This window comes from Patiria miniata, unplaced genomic scaffold, assembly GCF_015706575.1.
Source record: "Patiria miniata isolate m_02_andy unplaced genomic scaffold, ASM1570657v1 HiC_scaffold_5, whole genome shotgun sequence".
Classification (NCBI taxonomy): Eukaryota; Metazoa; Echinodermata; class Asteroidea; order Valvatida; family Asterinidae; genus Patiria; species Patiria miniata.
The window spans coordinates 18,850,404-18,872,732 of record NW_024037072.1 but is presented as its reverse complement, the minus strand read 5'-3'; the positions used below and the strand labels follow the sequence as shown (position 1 = coordinate 18,872,732).

The 22,329-nt window shown below is 41.4% G+C and overlaps 1 protein-coding gene across 1 annotated transcript; it reads right to left on the bottom strand.

The window, feature by feature from the left end:
* Window positions 1–3,746: 3,746 nt before the first annotated feature.
* LOC119740542 (collagen alpha-1(X) chain-like) lies at window positions 3,747–17,714 on the bottom strand. Its single transcript, XM_038215887.1, has 2 exons — window positions 17,473–17,714; window positions 3,747–5,330 (listed from the first exon to the last, which is right to left on the bottom strand). The coding sequence occupies exon 2, from the start codon at window positions 5,328–5,330 to the stop codon at window positions 4,563–4,565; it is 768 nt and encodes a 255-aa protein (XP_038071815.1). The 5' UTR covers window positions 17,473–17,714; the 3' UTR covers window positions 3,747–4,562.
* Between the last annotated feature and the right edge of the window lie 4,615 nt (window positions 17,715–22,329).

Sequence of the window (22,329 nt, the reverse complement as noted above, 5' to 3'; positions counted from 1 at the left end):
TTTTGAGTTGGATGGGTTATTAGCAGTGTTGTAGTCGAGGCCACAACCGCCGAGGCCACAACCTCCGAGGCCGAGGCCGAGGCTGAGGCCACAACCGCAAGGCCGAGGCCACCACCTCTGAGGCCAAGGCCAAGGCCAAGGCCGAGGCCAGCTATCAAAACACGTAATAAAATATAAATCACTAAAATAAGGCTAAGATTATGTTGGAGTTTTAACATCTTTTTAGTTGAATTCACTGAGTTTTGGAGTGCCTGGCTTACAAATTTACAGTTTGCAATGGGTTTCCTCTTGTTGGGAGTCCGGCGAATTTTATTTTTTAAAGAAAGAAATCTCAAGTTTTGTATCACTGAAAGCAAATTACACAACAAAATCAATGGCGTTTGAATCAGGCTCATAGGTGTTTGCCTTTTGGAGATACAACAATTTAAATGGCCAAATTTTGAGTTTCTATTCTATAAGATTTACATCATTTACTTTTAGCATGTTTTATAAATCTTATTTTCAAAACCTATCAAAATGTTTAATATCATAGGAATCCCCATTAAATAAACAACAACTTGATTTTTGAATCAGGTTTTTACCACTCATAACCAAAAAGTTACGACCCCCCCCCCCCCCAACCTTCGCACTGTCCAGGCGCGCGCCGAACAAACACCGCGATGCGACCAGACAATGCCAGACGGCCCGCCGTTACGCACGGGCAAAGCATAGTTCCAATCCCGCTCCACACAACGGGATAAGTGTCCACGCATTATCACTGTTAATACGGCGGTACCAGACAAAGTCTGGCAATGGCCAATCCCGCTCCAAACAACATGGCAACACGGAACATGCGTGCAAGATATCACTCAGTTCATCAAAATGACCATGAATTCTCGGATCATCCGATTTGAATCCAATGGCTTCGAAGAATTTTAAGATCATGGCAAGAGGTAGGGAGTCCAGAGGTTTTGGCCGTATATCTGTAACCACGCAAAATTAGGCAATTTCAAACCGTGCTTATACATGTAATAAGTATCAACATGGCTCTAAAAATACAAAAAAGTATCCTGGTACCACGAGGAATACTGACTCCTATTATTAAAACATTCATTCAGAACTTTGCTTTCATTTGGATGGAAAAACGAATTCTGAAATCGCGCTTTCCATATCGACCATTTGCGCCAAACATTACCGTGAGCGGGAACTTTCATTTAAATCACCGTGTAAAAATAAAATCTACTTGATAAATCGTAATTGTTTTTATCATATCTTTATGGGGAAAAAATGGTACGGACTAGTACACTCGATCGTACCCAGAAAGTTCAGACTTTTACTGAAACAGTGGCCTATAAAAAGAAATGATTAAGCTTGCCGCACCTTGCCGCAAATCATTTTTAAAGGTCGGGGTACGGGTACAGAGGCGAAACGAGAAAATTTTGTACAACACTGCAACCAGACTAGTCTACTACCACATGTTATTGTACGCAAATGGGATTGGTGCCAGACTTATGTAGTCTGGCACGCGGTAACAGTTATAACGCTTGCACGCACGTACGTGGAAAGCTGAAGCGCAGGCTAGGCGAAGATGCTACGTACGTGAGTACGTTCAATGCAACCATTTCCAGTTCATTCGTGCGTACATAATATGCGTTCGTTTCACGGAACCCACTGCGGCAGAATCTCAAGGGCTTGATACGGTAAAAAATTAAAATTCATTAGAATAGAAAACACATCAAAATGGGCGGCCTCGGGGCGGCCTCGAGCCGGCCTCGACCGATTCGCCGAAGCCGGAAGGCTCCGAGGCCAAGGCCAAGGCCGAGGCCTTGCACCTCCGAGGCCAATTCTGAAAATGTACGAAAGTTACCGAATACAATTTTATTTACAAAATACATCAATTCTTTGCTTGCATTTAAAAACCTCAACGCCTCGTGTATTACCCAGAATGCTCTAAGTATTCGTACAGAGGTTGGACTTTTTTGCGCCATGTTCTGTTTTTGAATGTGATGGCTGTCTGACGGTGACCTAAGATTTGTCAGAATAGTCGGAATATTTTGGTCTGGGAACTGGTTATGTCTGTTTCAAAGAAACTGGGACGATATTCCGATGCCAAAGAGAGTCAAGAAAATTATCCTAGGTTCAGTCTCCAAGTTTGTTGACTACAACAATTATTTTATCAGTGATTAATTAAAAGTAACAAACCAGTGACAAGAGGGGGGGAGGGGAGGGAATAGGACCCTGCACCGGAGGCCTGTACCCCCCCCTTCCCCACTGTGCCCCCCCCCCCCCCTTGGCCTCTTTCCCCCCCTATTTTCCCCATAGGACTCCCATGCACTTACGCTACTGTAACCAACATGATGAGTTCCAGGTTTCAAACATCGTCACCCTTCCAGATGAGCTTAGACGAGGATGCAAGTTTCACAAGATTGTTATCCATTGTATTGATTACCTAGTAAAAGTTAAACTGTTTCAGGCCTAGTGAATATATACAATTAATCAGGTTCATTTAGCTAGGAATTCCATTTCGGGGGAAGGGGATAGGGAAGGGTGGGTGGGTGGGTGAAGATGAGAGGGACTAAGCCTTGATCGATTAAGGGCAAACCGTAAACCCAACACTTGTTAATGTAAAATTTGTTAATATATTTAATAATTTATTATTGAGGAAGAAATGTATAGCATTTCCCCCTCCCCTCCCCGTACTGGCCTAATAGAGGGCGCTCTTCTTGTTAACAGTTCAGGAAGTCCGTCAATAGAGGGCGTCCTTTATTAGAGCGGAGCCGTAATGCGCCTATGATATGTCTCCCCCCCCCCCCCCCCCCCCCCCCCCCATGGTTCAATGTCGGGGTTTGGTCACGTTTTTCATGCCACAGGGTGGGGATTTTGGTCACTCAAAAACATTGGTACTATTGGCGTACTAGATGGAAGGGCAATCACCAGTGCACCACACGTATGTGGGCTATGTCGGAGCATGGAGTTTTGCATGAGGGGTAGAGATTATTTTGTCACGTCAAAAGTGACAATCCCCATGTCTAGGGTGGGGCAGCCCGGGGAGGGGGAACAATTGATAGGCGTATAAAGAGGTGCATGTGATAAAATACGAGGGCAACGGCCAGCTGCAGCAGTGGCGGATCCAAGAGTGGTTTGGCCTTTTTGGGCAAACCCTAACCCCCCCCCCCCCTAACTTACCAGAATGTTAATTATTTACTGGAAAAAAAAAAAAAATTCTTTAAATTTCCCGCATGATATTGTCATTCGTATTGCAAATCTCGATTTATTGCTTGGTGTTTACAACGTCTCATCCTACCTCCCCCTAAAAGAGCTTGTATTTATTGTACCCCAGCCCCCTCCCCCCCCCCCCCCCCCTCCGGGAATATCTTAGTTCTGATCTGCCAATGCATTGAGTGCCAGAGTCATGGTATATTACAGACTGCATATATAGGTAGACCTGTCACGGTATGGGAATGTTACATGGGTATCTAGAGGGCCAGGGCGTGGTCGAAAAAGGGGGTTCAAACGCGACTCTATGATTATAGGCCCACACAATGCATGCTTTTGAAAAACGCGTACACATTGATGCTACGTTATGCTTCTCCAAAAGCCGCCAAGAAGGTGACAGAATTTACGGCAGGTATTGATGGTTAATTGGACGTCTTAGGTCGAGGCTGCAGTCAAGTCCAAGTTGAAACGAGTATAAACACCGGCGGACCAAGAAAATAATTTTGAGAAGGGGGGGGGGGGAAGAAGACGGTGGCAAACAGTAAACATGCTCATTTTGAAAGATTAACTGCTTTCATTTCTTTTTAATCTAATTGGCCAGTGTTCTATAGCGATCCACACGATTTTTCTTTTACTGTTATAATGGCATTCACTGTCAAAATATTTCAGTTAGTGTTTCTTCGTGAACACAAGATTATTAATCATGGAAGCAGAGTTTGATACTCTTATCATAGTTTAACCTAACTGTACGCGCCATTGTCACTATCCATTGGCAACACCTTTTGAAGTTTCTGCTACATTAATTTGTACACCCTAATTTTATTCGAGAAAAGCACGATTGTTCTTGGTCTTATTAATTATTCATTGTTTTAAATTGCTGATGCTTACAAACTTTAATTATCCTCATTCGTTTCTCAATGGTATAGTTTACTAATCAACCACTGGTTGGAATAGTCTGTCAACTAGAAACAAAGCATTCTTTTTAACATTCCAAGTGATATGTGAACAAGTTTGAAAAAAGGGTTAATTTGTGCGCTAGCGAGGAACGCCCTTTTCGACAGATCGTGTTATATCAATTGAAAAAAATAAACGTTAGAAATTCCAAAGCCGGTTTTGCTTATGTTCCAGTGAGAAACACCAAATTGATTAGGCAACTAAATACGCTATAGAGCAAATGCTTATATGTATCGTATGGTACATAAATGTACTTATAAAGCTATCAATTATTATATAAAGTTAATCAAATTAATTTTCAGCGACTACTACTTGTTCAGCTAATTAAGCCATTACGTCTGTATGCCGAACTGAACTGAACTTTCACGGGCCATTGACCCAAGTCGGTCAGGGGCGTGCATGTACATGTATACCTAGTTTGCGTACAGCAGAAACCCGGTGAACGAAGTGAAATTAGCAGTAGTACCATGAACAGCGCCATTTAATAATAAATAAACCTGATCATCTGGCACCAACGACATCACTGAGCTGCTGCTCAGTTGATGGTATCCTAGAGTGTTATCATGAACTGTCACAGTTCGCTCTGTGTTTTTATACAAAGACACATAAATACTGTTCGAGTCATGTGTTTTCAAGACTGAAAACATAAAGGCGTAGATGCCAGGTACCGCGCACGTGAAAGTGCCCGCGGATAAGTCGAAATTTGCCCCTTCGTCGAACACGGTCTCATCGAAGATCAGGCGGCCGCCTGAGGCACTGTATCTTGTGATTCTCGCAACGGTGAAGGCTACTTGAGAGGCATTTGCGGCGGATTCGCCTTGTTGTCCCATCGGGCCCGTGGGTCCTGGGTCTCCCTTCTCCCCCTTCGAACCAGACAGTCCCGCAGGTCCTTGCTGGCCAGGCTGGCCCACAACTTGCTCCCCTGTCTCGCCTGGTGCGCCTGGTGTGCCCACCGAGCCCTTGTCTCCCTTGTCCCCCTTCAGACCGACCTCCCCCGGGGTCCCGAGCTCCCCCTTGGGACCCATGGGCCCCTGTGGTGCGGGTACAGCTGGGATACCCGGCACTCCGGGGGTACCGTGTTGACAGCAGGAGTAGCAAGGCGTTTCACCGGAGGGCGTGGTGCAGTTGAGGGCGTGGTGCAGTATCGACCACAACAAGACAACGACCGTTATCAGCTTCATCTATATTGTAAACGTAAAAACAAATCTCAAACTTTGAAAAACAAGGCCAGATCAATAAAAAATACTGTTTTTATTTAAAAGTGTAGTAATAATGGGGAAAAAATGGAACAGTATTTTTGTTGGGCTAAGAAGATGCCCGCAACATTGAACATACAATTCACAACTTTAATGGAAAACAGTTTATAGTGTGAGAGATCAGCAGCAAGTCTATTTATTCACAAGTGCGAGCGCGCGAGTGGGTCAGTTAGACCTAAAGTCTTTAAAAAAAAAAAGGCTGGTCCTTATAGGGCAAGCAACAAATGCAAAGGAAGTATTATTGATGCATCTAATTTAATCTTTGGTTAAACTTTAACTGAGTATTATTATTATCATTTTTTTTACCCGGCGGCAACGTGACCTCTGACGTGATAACTTAGACCGTAACACCGGCATTAACCCTTCCATTAGTCTTGGCCCAAGACGCTAGTGATCGATAGTGGGCGGTGCATAATTATGCACCGTCCACTTTCGATCACTAGAGGGCGCACCCGTCCACTATGCATCGTCCACTATTCGGTCGTATCCCCCCCCCCCCCACCCCGGCCTAGTCTGGTTCCAAGACCAAAATATTCTGACTATTCCTGATGAATCTTAGGTCCGGTAGCCTCCGATAATACATTGTATTACAATTTATGTCACGTGACTAAAACGAGAGGAATTCCTCCTTTTTCCGAAAAGTCGTTTCGTCGACAATCGGATAGCACCCGAGTATTTCCGAGTATATAATATAGGTTTAATTAACTGCTAATTGCTTATTAATTTTATTTAAAATGAGTTGATAATTAATATTCATTGCTTTCATATAGAAAACTTGAAATTCAACAACTGTTTTGTGAATCAAATATACTCGGATAGTATGGGGGAACTTTTTGCAGCGTCATGTACAATTTTGAATTTGACGACCGTTATCGAGATTTTCCAAAACTCGGGGTTCATTCGGCTCCGCCTGCTAACAGTGCTATTTGGGTGCCTAATTTTGAAGATTCCAGATCAACATCAGTCAATGTTATCTTACAGAAACTTCAAACTGTATTATCTTAACTGTATGATATTACGAAGCAAGTGATTTATTTAAAAATTTGATCAGAACATTAAAAGCTACAAGCGATAAAGCGAAATCGGAAACGAAGCCGAGCTTTGAAAAAGGGCCATCAATGTCGTCATGTTTATTTTTAGCCACGGAGGCTGCCTAACCTACAATTTGAGCGTCGGGAATAATTGCCAGGTCTGGGAACCAGACTACCCCCGCCCTGCAAACAATACGCTGGGATACTCTGATGAATTCACGCTCTGATTGGTTGGATTTTGCGTGACCAGTGACCTGTGCGTCATCAATGTCATGACTCTGCAAGGTTTGAAACGGCCGTTAAGACTGATTCATTACTTTTTTATTCCATTTTAGAGACTTTTTTTTTTCTCGTTGAAAAGCGTAATAATGTAGGAAATTCTGTAAAAATTATCTGTGATGTAAATGTACAATTCCCGTCACTTGCTCAGGCTCCGTTCCGAATAACGAACGGTGCGACGCTCAAAATGTTGTTCACATGGTACGCAATGAAACAGAAATCACACCCGGTATGGAATGTGCGCATTTCTATGGGAAGTTTTCGGATAGCATTTGCGCACCTTGTCTAACTGCGGTCTTCAACAGCTGCAGTCAGATGCTTTATACATAGGTCATAGGCCACATCCTTCACAAGATTCTGTGAAGCTCATCAGAGTATCCCAGCGTCCTGTTTGCAGGGCGGGGGGGGGGGGGGGGGGTACGAGCGAACGTCCACTATCTATCTATCCATTAGATAGTCTGGTTCCCAGACCAAAAGATTCTGACTATTCCTGATGAATCTTTGGTCCGGTAGCCTCCAACCTCGTCCCCAGTGCTTACTTTATTTTCAACCGCGTTTCCAATAGTAAACCCTGGATAGGAAACTTTCTTCCTGTATCCTGATTGGATACCGCAATTGGCTAGTAATGGATTTTTATCGTGTACTTGGTGCTATTATTCACAACGTGCAGTACGTGTTTTCGCGATCATTCGTCCACGCCTTCTCGAAAATACTAATTTCCTTTCCAATTTGCTCATATTAATATGAAATATGATACTGCATGTTGTTTCGATAAGATCGTAACAGTTTGATTTCAAAAATCGTGTTTTCGTAACTCACGCCATGCTCGCGCTGCTACGAATTGACTCTGTTTTTACCCCAGACACCGCATACCAAAACAAACGCTAATGTGTAACGCAGATCCAGGCACCAGCCTGTTCCTCATTTGCATACGTGTTCAAAAATCTTGCACATGCAAATGATCCAATACCAGGGTGAGAGAGCAGGTAGTGGTGGGCGCGTACTGCTCGACACCCTGGGGACGAGGTTGGGTAGCCTCCGGTAATACATTGTATTACAATTTACGTCACGTGACTAAAACGGGAGGAATTCCTCCTTTTTCCGAAAGTTTCCGAAGTTTGCCGAATTCACTTCGTCGACAATCGGATGGTACCCGAGTATTTCCGAGTATAATATAGGTTTTATTAACTGCTAATTACTTATTAAAAACTTAAAAAAAAACTAGTTTATAATTAATATGTATTTAGAAAACTTGAAATTCAACAACGATTTTTTTACTCGGATCGTATACGAGTGCGACCATTTTGCTGCGTCATGTACTGGTTTGAATTTGGCAACCGTTACTGGCATTTTCAAAAACTCGGCGTGGTCTCAGTTCGGCTCCACCTACTTACAGTGCTATTTGGATGTCTAAATTTGAAGTTTCCAGGTCAAAATTAGTCAGTGTTTTCTTACAGAAGTATAAAACTGTATATCATAACTGTATGATATATGAAGCATGTGATTTATTTTTAAAAATTTGATCGGAACATTAAAATCTTTAAGTGATAAAGCGAATTTGGAAGCGAAGCCGAGCTTCGAAAAAGGGCCGTCAATGTCGTCATGCTTATTTTTAGCCACGGAGACTGCCTGACCTACAATTTAGACGTGTGGACGTCGAGGAACCTGCATGTTTACAAATCTGGATGGCCTATTGACTGTTATAAGTACTGTCACCGTCCGCCATATTATCATTCCAAGACCAGCTGATTTGTACTAATGCAAGAAGTCTGTAATTTGACAGTTTTTACTCAACAAATTCTTTTTTAGCTTTCACAAATGGCAACAAAATATATGTTGTATAAATTATATGTTCAACACACGGAACTATGGAACTCCAAACGTACCAATTTATATGATGTCACTGGATAAACGTTATTTAATGATGTCGTGAATGTCGGACACTTCGCCCCATTTCTACGTCGCCCCATGTCCCTTCGCCCCTAACCACTTCGCCCCATCCCCACTTCGCCCCATTCCCACATCGCCCCATCCCCACTTCGCCCCATTCCCACTTCGCCCCATTCCCACTTCGCCCCGTCCCCACTTCGCCCCATCCCCACTTCGCCCCAGCCGTTACATGTAAAAAAAAAAAATCTCATCTATTTTTTTGGCTTAAAAAAAAACAATTTCAACAGATTCACTAATTGCTAACCAACGGAAAGAATTAGCCCATCACCAAATGAACAATTCATAACCTCTCAAGCTAGGCTCTCCCCTACCGAGAAAAAAGCTTGAAGTAAAAGATCCAACTTTGTTCCCAACCCGGCTATACCAACCCGTCTCCCACTTATCTGAGAACGACAATACCTTTGACATCCTAATTTCACTCTTGGAGGAACCAATCTCATCTAAATGAAGTTGAAAATGTTCCGTCAAAATTTGTCTGATATTATCAGACAAATTTTGACGGAACATTTTCCTCAAGGCAGTGAATTCCTTTTAACTCACTGACCCATACCTACGGATTCTTTTGAATCCAGCGGCTGATGATTTTATTCACAAGCCAATAGGAGAGGCGTCTCTGAATGGGATAGAGCCATCATTTCTCTCATCTGTGTCTCGAGCACCTCATCAGAGAGTTTGTATTTTTCCTGAGTTTCTAGAATTGGGAGCATTTATTATCGGGGTCTTTGGCAGTTTATTTGGTCTGCACCCCTAGCCTTCATCTTTTTCATACTACATGGGGCGAAGTGGGGATGGGGCGAAGTGGGGATGGGGCGAAGCGGGGATGGGGCGAAGTGGGGATGGGGCGAAGTGGGGATGGGGCGAAGCGGGGATGGGGCGAAGCGTGGATGGGGCGAAGCGGGGATGGGGCGAAGTGGGGATGGGGCGAAGCGGAAATGGGGCGATGTGGGGATGGGGCGAAGTGGGGATGGGGCGAAGTGGTTAGGGGCGAAGTGACATGGGGCGACGTGGAAATGGGGCGAAGCGTCCGACACCCGATGTCGTAAATTCATTATGTGATGTAGTCAGTCTATTATTATATCGTCAATCTATTTTGTGAAGTAGTCAATTAATTATGTGATGTCGTCAATCTAACCAGCACGCGCGGATCCAGAGGGGAGGGGGGGGGGGTTTGACAAACTCTGCAGCTAATAATTAAGTAATTATGGAATTTCAAGCTATTATAAAGAGTAATATTCTGGACCCTGTCCTCAATTCAGTATCGATGTGTATTTGCCGTTTGTCTCAACGAATAAGTATATTTTCCTATTTTCGTCATATCATGAGTGTTTGTTTTTCTGGGTGTGTCAGTAGGCTATCGGTTTCAGTGTTTACTACGCACGTGATGAAAACTTTCAGCAAACAGTTCTGTTCTGCACTGCGACGTGTGTCTCTTGATGATATAAAAGGCGTCAATCGTGTGACATTAACTTTTGAATGTGGGCAAAATGACACGTATAACACCGGAGAAAAACAAGTTATTATTTTAACATATAACCCCATGATACAATAAAAAGAGAGACACGTGGTTAAAACAAGAACTTCATGCATAGAAAAACAGGAAGACCAAGTACAACAAACCAACTGCATAACGTAAACAAAACATATTTAATTTGAGACCTCCAGTACAGACGTTTAAAAGAGGACAGATCTGGACAGGCCATTTTGATTTCGGTTTTTATTCCATTCCATAATTTTGGCTTAGTAAAATGCATGGTATATAAACATAAGATAATCGGCCTCCACTTTAAAAAGTGGCGGGGGGGGGGGGGGGAACATGTCCCCCGTCCCCACCGATTTACGCCCATGTTATACACAGAAACTTTTGTTTTTGCGTCTCTTAAATGTATGGAATTTCGCCAAATACTCTTATTTCACAAAACACCCGCCTCATCTATCATATCATTTGTTATATTCCTGCAGTATAGTTTACAAAAGTCAGCTCACTTCCTGCTGTAATCAAGTGTGGCAAAGCATATACGGAGGAAATGGACGATCAAAGATCGCAGTTAAGTTTCATGGGCCGGGATGTTTGTAGCTTATAGCTTGGTAGTAATACCAAACAAATCAGAAACATATGCTGACAAAGTGGGTCCAGAGAAACGCAAAGAATCCGAGGATAGTTCAGATACTGGTGTAAGCATTCAGAACTTGAGCCAAATGTCAATCTAAACCCCATGGTGATTGGTGAGTCATTGAAAAACAGGTTTTTTTCTCGTCACACTTTGCCAGACATCAAAATCATACAAATTTGTTGCATACTTTTGATTTGGAATTTTTGAAAGTGAGGTTGGCTTATTGATAAGTTGAAACAATAGGCATTGTTGTGCAAGACTTTTCTTTTGTCGCTTCGCATGAGGAAAGTTCACAAAGAGACACAGTTACATTATAGTTTGTTAGCTTTTTCTCCTCATCGTGGGAAAATGTATCCAGATTGATTGATCCCAACAGGGTTTGGAGGGAGACTTAATTGGGTAAAAGACATACAAACACCATTCAAATCCGGAGGTTAGCTCTTTACACCGACCAACTGACTATTCCAGTGATGTTGAACAGTGGCTTAACTAACAGGATTGGGGAATGGGGGCATAACCCCACACTTTCCAGATCTCACCACTTTGTGGCCCACTTATCAGAATTTACTGAAGGCACGAATGATATTTGTATTGTTTCAAAACCGCTGAATATCCCTATCACTAGATTGACTCCTCCCCAAATTATTGAACCCCGTCCCCAGGTACTGAATCCACAGACAAAATGAGAGCCTCAGAAATCCACCCTTTCACAAGACTGAGAAGAGGAGGGGTCTTTTCATGAAATGGTCCTCGTGGAACAATTTGTTTGTTTTGGGTGCGTGCGTATATACGGAGTCAATATTTACTGGCGTTCTTTTTAGCGATACTGTGAAATCAAGGGGAAAACCCGTACAATGTTCACTATTCCAAAAAGGAGTTTATTCAAATCAAAGTTTACACCAGCAGATCCGGAGGGATCCTACAATTTAGACGTGTGGACGTCGAGGGAAATTGTCAGGTCGGGGAACCAGACTATCCATTAGAGGGCGCACTATAGGTGACGGCGGTTAGCTATACCCAGAATGCTTTGCAAGGTCTGCGTTTCCTTCGTAAAACAAATTCTGGTTAGTGTGAGATTGTACTGTACTAACCTGCATGTTTACAAATCTGGATGGCCTATTGACTGTTATAAGTACTGTCACCGTCCGCTATATTATCATTCCAAGACCAGCTGATTTGTACTAATGCAAGAAGTCTGTAATTTGACCCTTTTTTACTCAACGAATTCTTTTTTAGCTTTCACAAATGACAACAAAATATATATTGTATAAAGTATATGTTCAACACGCGGAACTATGGAACTCCAAACGTACCAATTTATATGATGTTACTGAATAAACGTTATTTAATGATGTCGTAAATTCATTATGTGATGCAGTCAATATATTATGTGATATCCTCAATCTATTTTGTGAAGTAGTCAATCAATTATGTGATGTCGTCAATCTAACCAGCACGCGCGGATCCAGGGGGGGGGGGGGGTTGACAAACTCTGCAGCTAATAATTAATTAATTCTGGAATTTCAAGCTATTATAAAGAGTAATATTCTGGACCCTGTCCTCAATTCAGTATCGATGTGTATTTGCCGTTTGTCTCAACGGATAAGTATATTTTCCTATTTTCGTCATATCATGAGTGTTTGTTTTTCTGGGTGTGTCAGTAGGCTATCGGTTTCAGTGTTTACCACGCACGTGATGCAAACTTTCAGCAAACGGTTCTGTTCTGCACTGCGATGTGTGTCTCTTGATGATATAAAAGGTGTCAATCGTGTGACATTAACTTTTGAATATGGGCAAAATGACATGTATAACACCGGAGAAAAACAAGTCATTATTTTAACATAAAACCCCATGATACAATAAAAAGAGAGACACGTGGTTAAAACAAGAACTTCATGCATAGAAAAACAGGAAGACCAAGTACAACAAACCAACTGCATAACGTAAACAAAACATATTTAATTTGAGACCTCCAGTACAGACGTTTAAAAGAGGACAGATCTGGACAGGCCATTTTGATTTCGGTTTTTATTCCATTCCATAATTTTGGCTTAGTAAAATGCATGTTATATAAACATTAGATAATCGGCCTCCACTTTAAAAAGTGTGAGGGGGGGGGGGGGGGGAGAACATGTCCCCCGTCCCCCACCGATTTACGCCCATGTTATACACAGAAACGTTTGTTTTTGCGTCTCTTAAATGTATGGAATTTCGCCAAATACTCTTATTTCACAAAACACCCGCCTCATCTATCATATCATTTGTTATATTCCTGCAGTATAGTTTAGGAAAGTCAGCTCACTTCCTGCTGTAATCAAGTGTGGCAAAGCATATACGGAGGAAATAGACGATCAAAGATCGCAGTTAAGTTTCATGGGCCAGGATGTTTGTAGCTTATAGCTTGGTAGTTATACCAAACAAATCAGAAACATATGCTGACAGAGTGGGTCCAGAGAAACGCAAAGAATCCGAGGATAGTTTAGATACTGGTGTAAGCATTCAGAACTTGAGCCAACTGTCAATCTAAACCCCATGGTGAGTCATTTAAAAACAGTTTTGTTTCTCGTCACACTTTGCAAGACATCAAAATCATACAAATATGTTTCATACTTTTTATTTGGAATTTTTGAAAGTAGGTTGGCTTATTGATAAGTTGAAACAATAGGCATTGTTGTGCAAGACTTTTCTTTTGTCGCTTCGAATGAGGAAAGTTCACAAAGAGACACAGTTACATTATAATTTGTTAGCTGTTTCTCCTCATCGTGGGAAAATGTATCCAGATTGATTGATCCCAACAGGGTTTGGAGGGAGACTTAATTTGGTAAAAGACATACAAACACCATTATAATCCGGAGGTTAGCTCTGTACACCGACCAACTGACTATTCCAGTGATGTTGAACAGTGGCTTAACGAACAGGATTGGGGAATGGGGGCATAACCTCACACTTTCCAGATCTCACCACTTTGTGGCCCACTCAGAATTTACAGAAGGCACGGATGATATTTGTATTGTTTCAAAACCACTGAAAACCCCCATCACTAGAATGACTCCTCCCCAAATTATTGGACCCCGTCCCCAGGTACTGAATCCACAGACAAAATGAGACCCTCTGAAATCCACCCTTTCACAAGACTGAGAAGAGGAGGGGTCTTTTCATGAAATGGTCCTCGTGGAACAATTTGTTTGTTTTGGGTGCGTGCGTATATACGGAGTCAATATTTAGTGTCGTTCTTTTAGCGATACTGTGAAGGGGAAACCCGTACAATGTTCACTATTCATCAAAAGGAGTTTATTCAAATCGAAAATTTACACCAGCAGATCCGGAGGGGGCGGGCAAGGATGCCAATGTTAATATTTGTTTAGAATTAAACTTTTAACGATTGAAGAAAATTGTTAACTATTGTTTTGGCTCACAGTTTCCCTCCTTTCCTTCGATGGGATTTTGAAACTAGAAGAAAGCTAATGTGATGTGGATTGACCACATCACATAATGGATTGACCACATCACAAAATGAATTGACCACATCACATGATGGATTGACCACATCACATAATGGATTGACCACATCACATAATGGATTGACCACATCACATAATGGATTGACCACATCACATGATGGATTGACCACATCACATAATGGATTGACCACATCACATAATGGATTGACCACATCACATAATAGTTTGACCACATCACATAATGGATTGACCACATCACATAATGGATTGACCACATCACATAATGGATTGACCACATCACATAATGGATTGACCACATCACATAATGGATTGACCACATCACATAATGGATTGACCACATCACATAATGGATTGACCACATCACATAATGGATTGACCACATCACATAATAGATTGACCACATCACATAATGGATTGACCACATCACATGATGGATTGACCACATCACATAATGGATTGACCACATCACATAATAGATTGACGACATCACATAATGGATTGAAAACATCACATAATGGATTGACCACATCACATGATAGATTGACCACATCACATAATAGATTGACCACATCACATAATGGATTGACCACATCACATGATGGATTGACCACATCACATAATGGATTGACCACATCACATAATGAATTGACGTCATCAAATAATGGATTGACCACATCACATAATGGATTGACCACATCACATAATGGATTGACCACATCACATAATGGATTGACCACATCACATAATGAATTGACGTCATCAAATAATGGATTGACCACATCACATAATAGTTTGACCACATCACATAAGGCCAAAAAAAGTATCCGGTTACTGGTATGGAGCTTGCCCAAAAAAGTGGTGCGGCGACGCGGCCTATTTTTTTTGCTTCAAATGTCGGCTGATGACTGCAAATGGTGCCCGACTAAACTTTAATAGTGTAAATATATGGGAGTCCAGAGAGGCCACATAAAGTTTATCATAAAGTTTATCAAGTCGATCATAACCCCATCTAAAAACACGTTAAAAGTGTGCAGCAGTAGGATTCCAGTCAAACCAGTGAGTTTGTCGGTTTTGAGACATCATCTTTCATTGAAAAAAAAAACGTTTTCATTTTGCCGACGCGCATGGCTACGTCGACGCGCGCGCACAGCAGAAACCGGAGATTTTATTTTGGTTTAATAGACTGACGACATTTTTAAATAACATTTATCCAGTAACATCATAAATTGGTACGTTTGGCGTTCCATAGGAGGGATCCCATCTTGATCAGAACTAATGCAAGCGCGAAGCCCTGACGGCGTGGGATGTTGGATTCTAGACGCTGTGGTGCGCCCCCCCCCCCCCCCCCCCCCCCACTGAAAAATTTCTGGCCACGCCACTCTTGAGGGCCCCAAAAATGTTGGATTCTAGACGCTGTGGTGCGATCTCCTGTGGCAAATTCTGACTACTTTAACCGATTTTGTCGAGCAAAAAAATCATCATTAATTTTAAACATAATTTTCGAGCTTTTCTGTGCAATAGAATCAAATGTAGGCTACAAGTTTTATTCGGGGACGAAAAAAGTGCGGGGCGATATATAAACATATGTTATCCGGCCTCCACTTTAAAAAGTGGGGGGGGGGGGAGAACATGTCCCCGTCCCCCACCGATTTACGCCTATGTTATACACAGAAACTTTTGTTTTTGCGTCTCTTAAATGTATGGAGTTTCGCCAAATACTCTTATTTCACAAAACACCCGCCTCATCTATCATTATCATTTGTTATATTCCTGCAGTATAGTTTCAAAAAGTCAGCTCACTTCCTACTGTAATCAAGTGTGGCAAAGCATATACGGAGGAAATAGACGATCACAGATCGCAGTTAAGTTTCATGGGCCGGGATGTTTGTAGCTTATAGCCTGGTAGTAATACCAAACCTCTCTCTTGTGTGCCGTTGCAATAAAAATAAAATTGTTCCATGCTTTTCAATATGTCATCTTGGTATTGCGAATTCAAGGTAGCATCAAATGAATTTGTGCCAGTATTCTCTTTTGTTACATTATTGCACAATGGCTTTGAAATTCGTCTATATAATTATTTGCATCTGACCTACAGTTCATGAATTACGGACAATACAATGTCCTTACTTTACAACGGCGCTACTGCTTTAATGTCACCTTTTGCACTGTTTGAAAAATTTAAAGGCTTTACCCATGCTCACTAACATTTTCGATTTTTTTCTTCTCACGAAATTTCCAATATATTTATGTTTATTTAAATAAAAAAATATTATATACTTTTTTTTGGACTTTGGACGTTTTCAACCCTCTAAAACAATTTTGGGTTGCTGATGCGCCCATAACGCACGAACGCATCTCCTGAATTATTGTCTGGTTGCACATAATTCGACATTTGTAAAACAAATATTCCATAACCATTAAAAACGTGGGCAGATTTATTGTTGGATGTTTCATTCAAAGTGAATGGCTTATGAAAGGCGTTTGTATTGCTAGGAAAAAATAGCAATTCAACACGAATTCCATGTTTAGGGTAACTCAAACAGCACAGGGAAAGCAACTCTAGCTTCTAAAAATGTAAGCCTTAAAGTGTAGGCTAGCTCATTTCGTTCAAACAGCTTGCGCAATGCCCATTGAGTACTAAAGAAACACTTAAAAGGCATAATAGTATCACTTGCATTTATCCCAAAAGTAACCTACCTAATTGATACACAAAAAAGGCTTACTTGTATTAAATATCGTACTGGTACTAATACCGTGAAGCTATTTCGTCCGGCTTGCTGTCATTCAGAAGAAATCAAGATTAATGCCGGTGATTTCCAACGATCTGTCAATTGACTGATTTCTTTTGGAAAAAAAGATTTATATAGGCCTAGACAAAATCGTGCTTCGTGATCAAAACTTGTGCATGTTTTTTCCCTGTTTTCTCGAAAAGTGTTATATCCTCTTGGCTGAAATTTTAAAAAGTTATAGGTTTTAGACATATATTGAGTGGTGTTACTATTATTGAAACAAACAAATGCATGAAAAGCAAATGATCATATAATGCCTTTAAAAACAACATTCAGCACTGGGAAAAGGCTGTCAACTGAACACTGAAATTATACGAAGGTGCGTTTCGACGATTTCATAATACGTACAAACACTATTGCTCATATTTTGCGTCGGACCATGGTCAAGGAAGTGACAAAAAACATATACACAAATACATCCTTACCTTGATATCTTGTTCTTGCAAGTGCGATTTCTTTTGCTGCGTGAAAGTGAAAACGATGCTCGTGTGATTTGGTCAAAGCGAATTTTGAGGGGTGCAAGTCTCTTTGTGTTTGCTCCAGCTCCGTATTTCCTCAACCTGACCGTGACCACGATGAGTTGTCTAGTTTGTGATTGGCTCTTACAAACTGTCAGTGCAGAGCCCGCCCCTTGATTTCCTCAGGGCGCGTTCGACTCGGCTATTCGATTAGGTCTGACGTCATTCTCAGGGCAGCCAGGGCTCACCCTATGGTGGAACAAAAATGCTTACGATAGCAGTTGGGTGACTCGGGGAAGCTACTCAAACGCATGCATCCTCATTGAACACGCGGGCATGTCGCTCCCACCCGTCTTTAAACACTTTCCATTGGATTTCCAGCAAATGGAAGAATCTGCAACAAACCTGGTTTGTGATTGGACCTTGTTTGTTGTCAACCAGACGTCCCTTAATGTTGTTGTACGGGGCAATGAAACAAATCGTCTTTTGGCTCTTAAGTTAATCTCTCCGGCAAATTAATAAGCATCCGTCGATAACGCTGAATTCAGAGCACATACGCGCGTGCATAGCTTGAATGCAGCGCGTGTGAGGTATGCTCGATATTTTCGGATCCACGTGCCAAACTTCCAAAAATCAAAATCCAGTCTAAGACTAAGACTAACCCAGTAGTCGTGTACGCCATTTGGATTTTTTTTCTAAAATGTTGTTTCGTTTTGTTTGTTTGTTGTTGGGTTTTGTCCCCTCTCGTCGCTTATTTAGTCAATCTTTCGCGGCAAAGGTGCCGAATTGCGTTTTAAATATCACGGTTACGTGTAGGGTGGTGTGACCCTACGGTGGTGAGTCCGCTTAACTGTTAATTAAGGATTAACCTCTTTGGCAAATGAGAAAGGCATCTTTGGAGATAAACCAGAATCAACTCCAAGAATTAGATTTGAATGATTTATTTCTAATTAACAATAAATGAGTTGATATACAGAAAATCGATTATTGCTCTACGAGTCAGAATCAGCAATAAATGAGTTGATATACAGAAAATCGATTATTGCTCTACGAGTCAGAATCAACAATAAATGAGTTGATATACAGAAAATCGATTATTGCTTACGAGTCCGAGTCTTGAAAGAAATCCTGAAGTCGACTTCATAACGTACCCATTATACTTTTATTACCCTATAAGTAGGATTGCAGTTTTAAATAATGTGTGATTCAAATATGGTTTGTAGCCATGCAGGCCGTTACAGATAAAGGACAAGAATCCAACTTGAAAACTAGTATGACGAACATGGAGCGCCGAGGGCGCCCTCTCTCCGACAAGTTAACCTCTGACTAATACAGGATTTGTGAACTTTGACTGCTTTATTCTCATTCCTGTGTCGTGGGTGGACCACATGAGGAAAAACTGAAAAACAAGAAATACAAGGAAAATACACTAAGTACAATTAACAATGGGCACGAATTTACACAGGTTGGCAAGAGATTTAACACTAAAAAAACAGACATAAAAATATAAATGAACTATTGAAAGATCAAAAAGTAATATGTCAACTGATACATGTATAAGAATCATCGCAAAGGTAAGTGCATAATATCATCTCAAAAACTCCAAGGGATAGTACATTCACATTAGACAATCTATGAAAATTAACCTACAGAACTGTGCTCTCCAAAAGATGAAGTGTCCTCAAACTTCCTATGGGTCTGGAATACTGAAATCAGCAACCTAAAACAAAGAAAAATGCATAGTTCCTAAATACACTGTAAACCTTGCAGCACTACTGCAATTTCCAAATAAGGATACGCTAATCCCAAATATGGAATCCAGCTCATGAATATTCATAACATCGTGGAAACAATGGGAGAGCATGTGCTTAGGCAGGTCTCGTGTGCACACAAAAACTAAGTTCCTAACCTTATATAACATTCCAAAATCGTCGATATGAAAACATAAAATGACGAAATATCCACTGTTTCTTGACCACAAAAACAATACTGAACATTGCAGTCAGTTCATCTGAGAAACCGGCCTCGATATTGAGGGAAATTCTAAGGCACAAAATCAGGGAAAGTTTTCGCAAGGCACAAGAAAATTATCGATGCGATACAGAAAATCATGCTGGCAAAATGTGACTGAAAATTACGATACAAATTACTCATCAAATAATGATCAATAATCACTAACACAAGTATAAATGGAATCTTAAACTCACCAGTGGTCTTCTAGTGTAAGGCTATCGGAATAGAGTGGTCTCAAAAAGATGGAAAAATGGGCACTAAAATGGAATAAAACTTGGCGTGACTGAACAATTGTGTAACTTGAGCGAAAAACTACGAGGACCACGAGAGGGCGCAATACTACGTTATCGCAACTCACACTACCAGGGGTGAACATAACAACTAGGATAATATAATGAGCTACTACAATTAATAATGGACAATAGTACTAATAGTGCACTAGTACAATGGGCTACTACAATGGTGTAGTACAATGGGTTCTTAGTAAATGGGTTACTACAATGGCAATAATAGCCCAGTAGTAATGGGCTAGGCCTTCAGCAGACATCTTTGAGCTGTTGTAATACTTTTACTAAGGCTGTATTCTGTCTCTTCCAACATTTCTTGCTATTTTCTTGTAACATTTTCTGTTAAACTCTTGTTGAATGTGTAATGGTTGTAACCTCAGTGTTTATACAAAGGGTTTTAATAACAAGACATGTATACGTGTACATACAAACTGGAAGGGAAATCTTTGTTGTACATTTTCAAAGAGTGATTTCACTGTGGAGGGAACGAGCGACGGTAAATTACTATTTCATCATATCTTCTTTATTTGGGGGGGGGGGGACAACAAAATGACTGTGAAACAAACATCTCCAGTGATGTACCTATGATACGTAACTTAATTTGTACAATTCATTTAACGATCTGGATCTATTTTATAGATTATTGTTTAAAGAACTGTTGAATTGGCCCAATAAAGTTGGTAAAGAGCTGACTGAAGCGTCTAGACACAGTCATGACAAACAATATTGAGTTGGATGGGTTATTAGTCTTGTTCCCAGACAAAATACAGTGTATTCAAAAATCCAAAAAAAAGAAAAGAAATTCTTAATATGTACGAAAGATACCGAATGCAATTTTATTTACAAAATACATCAATTCTTTGCTTGCATTTAAAAAGCTCAACGCCTCGTGTATTACCCAGAATGTTCAATGTTGGCTTTGGGCCTCAAAGTATTCATACAGGGGTTGGGCATTGATGCGTCATGTTCTGTTTTTGAATGTGATGGCTGCCTGACCTAAGATTTGTCAGAATAGTCGGAATATTTTGGTCTGGGAACTGGTTATTCCGATGCAAAAGAGAGTCAAGAAAATTATCATAGGTTCAGTCTCCAAATTTGTTGACTACAACAATTATTTTATCAGTGATTAATAAAAAGTAACAAACCAGTGACAAGAAGGGGGGGGGGGGGAACAGGACCCTGCACCGGAGGCCTGTACCTCCCCCTTCCCCATTGTGCCCCCCTTCCCCATTGTACCCCCTAGACAATTAGGCCCCTAATTTCCCCATAGGACTCCCATGCACTTGGGCTACTGTAACCAACATGATGAGTTCCAGGTTTCAAACATCGCCACCCTTCCAGATGAGCTTAGACGAGGATGCAAGTTTCACAAGATTGTTATCCATTGTTACAGTATTGATCACCTAGTAAAAGTAAATTTGTTTCAGGCCTGGTGCATATAGAATTAAGCAGGTTCATTTAGAAATTCCATTTCGGGGAGGGGGATAGGGAAGGGCGGGTGGGTGGGTGAAGATGAGAGGGACTAATAGCCTTGACCGATAAGGGGCAAACCGTATAAATTGTTAAAAATTTAATAAGTTATTATCGAGGAAGAAATGCGTAACATTTCCCCCTCCCCTCCCCGTACTGGCTTTATTAACAGTTCCGGAAGTCCGTCAATAGAGGGCGTCCTTTATTAGAGCGGAGCCGTAATGCGCCTATGATATGAGTTTTGCCTGAGGGGTAGAGATTATTTTGTCATTTCGTGACAATCCCCATGTCTAGGGTGGGGCAGCTCGGGGGGGGGGGGGGGGACAATTGATAGGCGTATAAAGAGGTGCATGTGATAATCACCGCGAAAATACGAGGGCTACGGCCAGCTGCAGCAGTGGCGGATCCAAGAGTGGTTTGGCCTTTTTGAGCAAATCGAAGGGGATTGTTGGAGTGGCTAACCACCTCTCCCCCCCCCCCCCCCAACTTACCAAAATGTTAATTATTTACTGAAACAAAATTTCCTTAAATTTCCCGCATGATATTGTCATATGTATTGCAAATCTCGATTTATTGCTTGGTGTTTACAACGTCTCATCCTACCTCCCCCTAAAAAAGCTTGGACTTATTGTACCCAGCCCCCCCCCCCACCCTCCGGGAATATCTTAGTTCTGATCTGCCAATGCATTGAGTGCCAGAGTCATTGTATATTACAGACTGCATATATAGGCAGACCTGTCACGGTATGGGAATGTTACATGGGTATCTAGAGGGCCAGGGCGTGGTCGAAAAAGGGGGTTCAAACGCGACTCTATGATTATTAAGGCCCACACAATGCATGCTTTTGAAAAACGCGTACACATTGATGCTACGTTATGCTTCTCCAAAAGCCGCCATAAAGGTGATAGAATTCAGGTATTGATCGTTAATTGGACGTCTTAGGTCGAGGCTGCAGTCAAGTCCAAGTTGAAACAAGTATAAACACCGGCGGACCAAGAAAATAATTTTGAGAAAGGGGGGGGGGTGGAAAGACGGTGGCAAACAGTAAACATGC

Coding starts and splice junctions, on each gene's coding strand:
- LOC119740542 (XM_038215887.1), bottom strand. CDS start 5,330: ATGAAGCTGATAACGGTCGTTGTCTTGTTGTGGTCGATACTGCACCAC.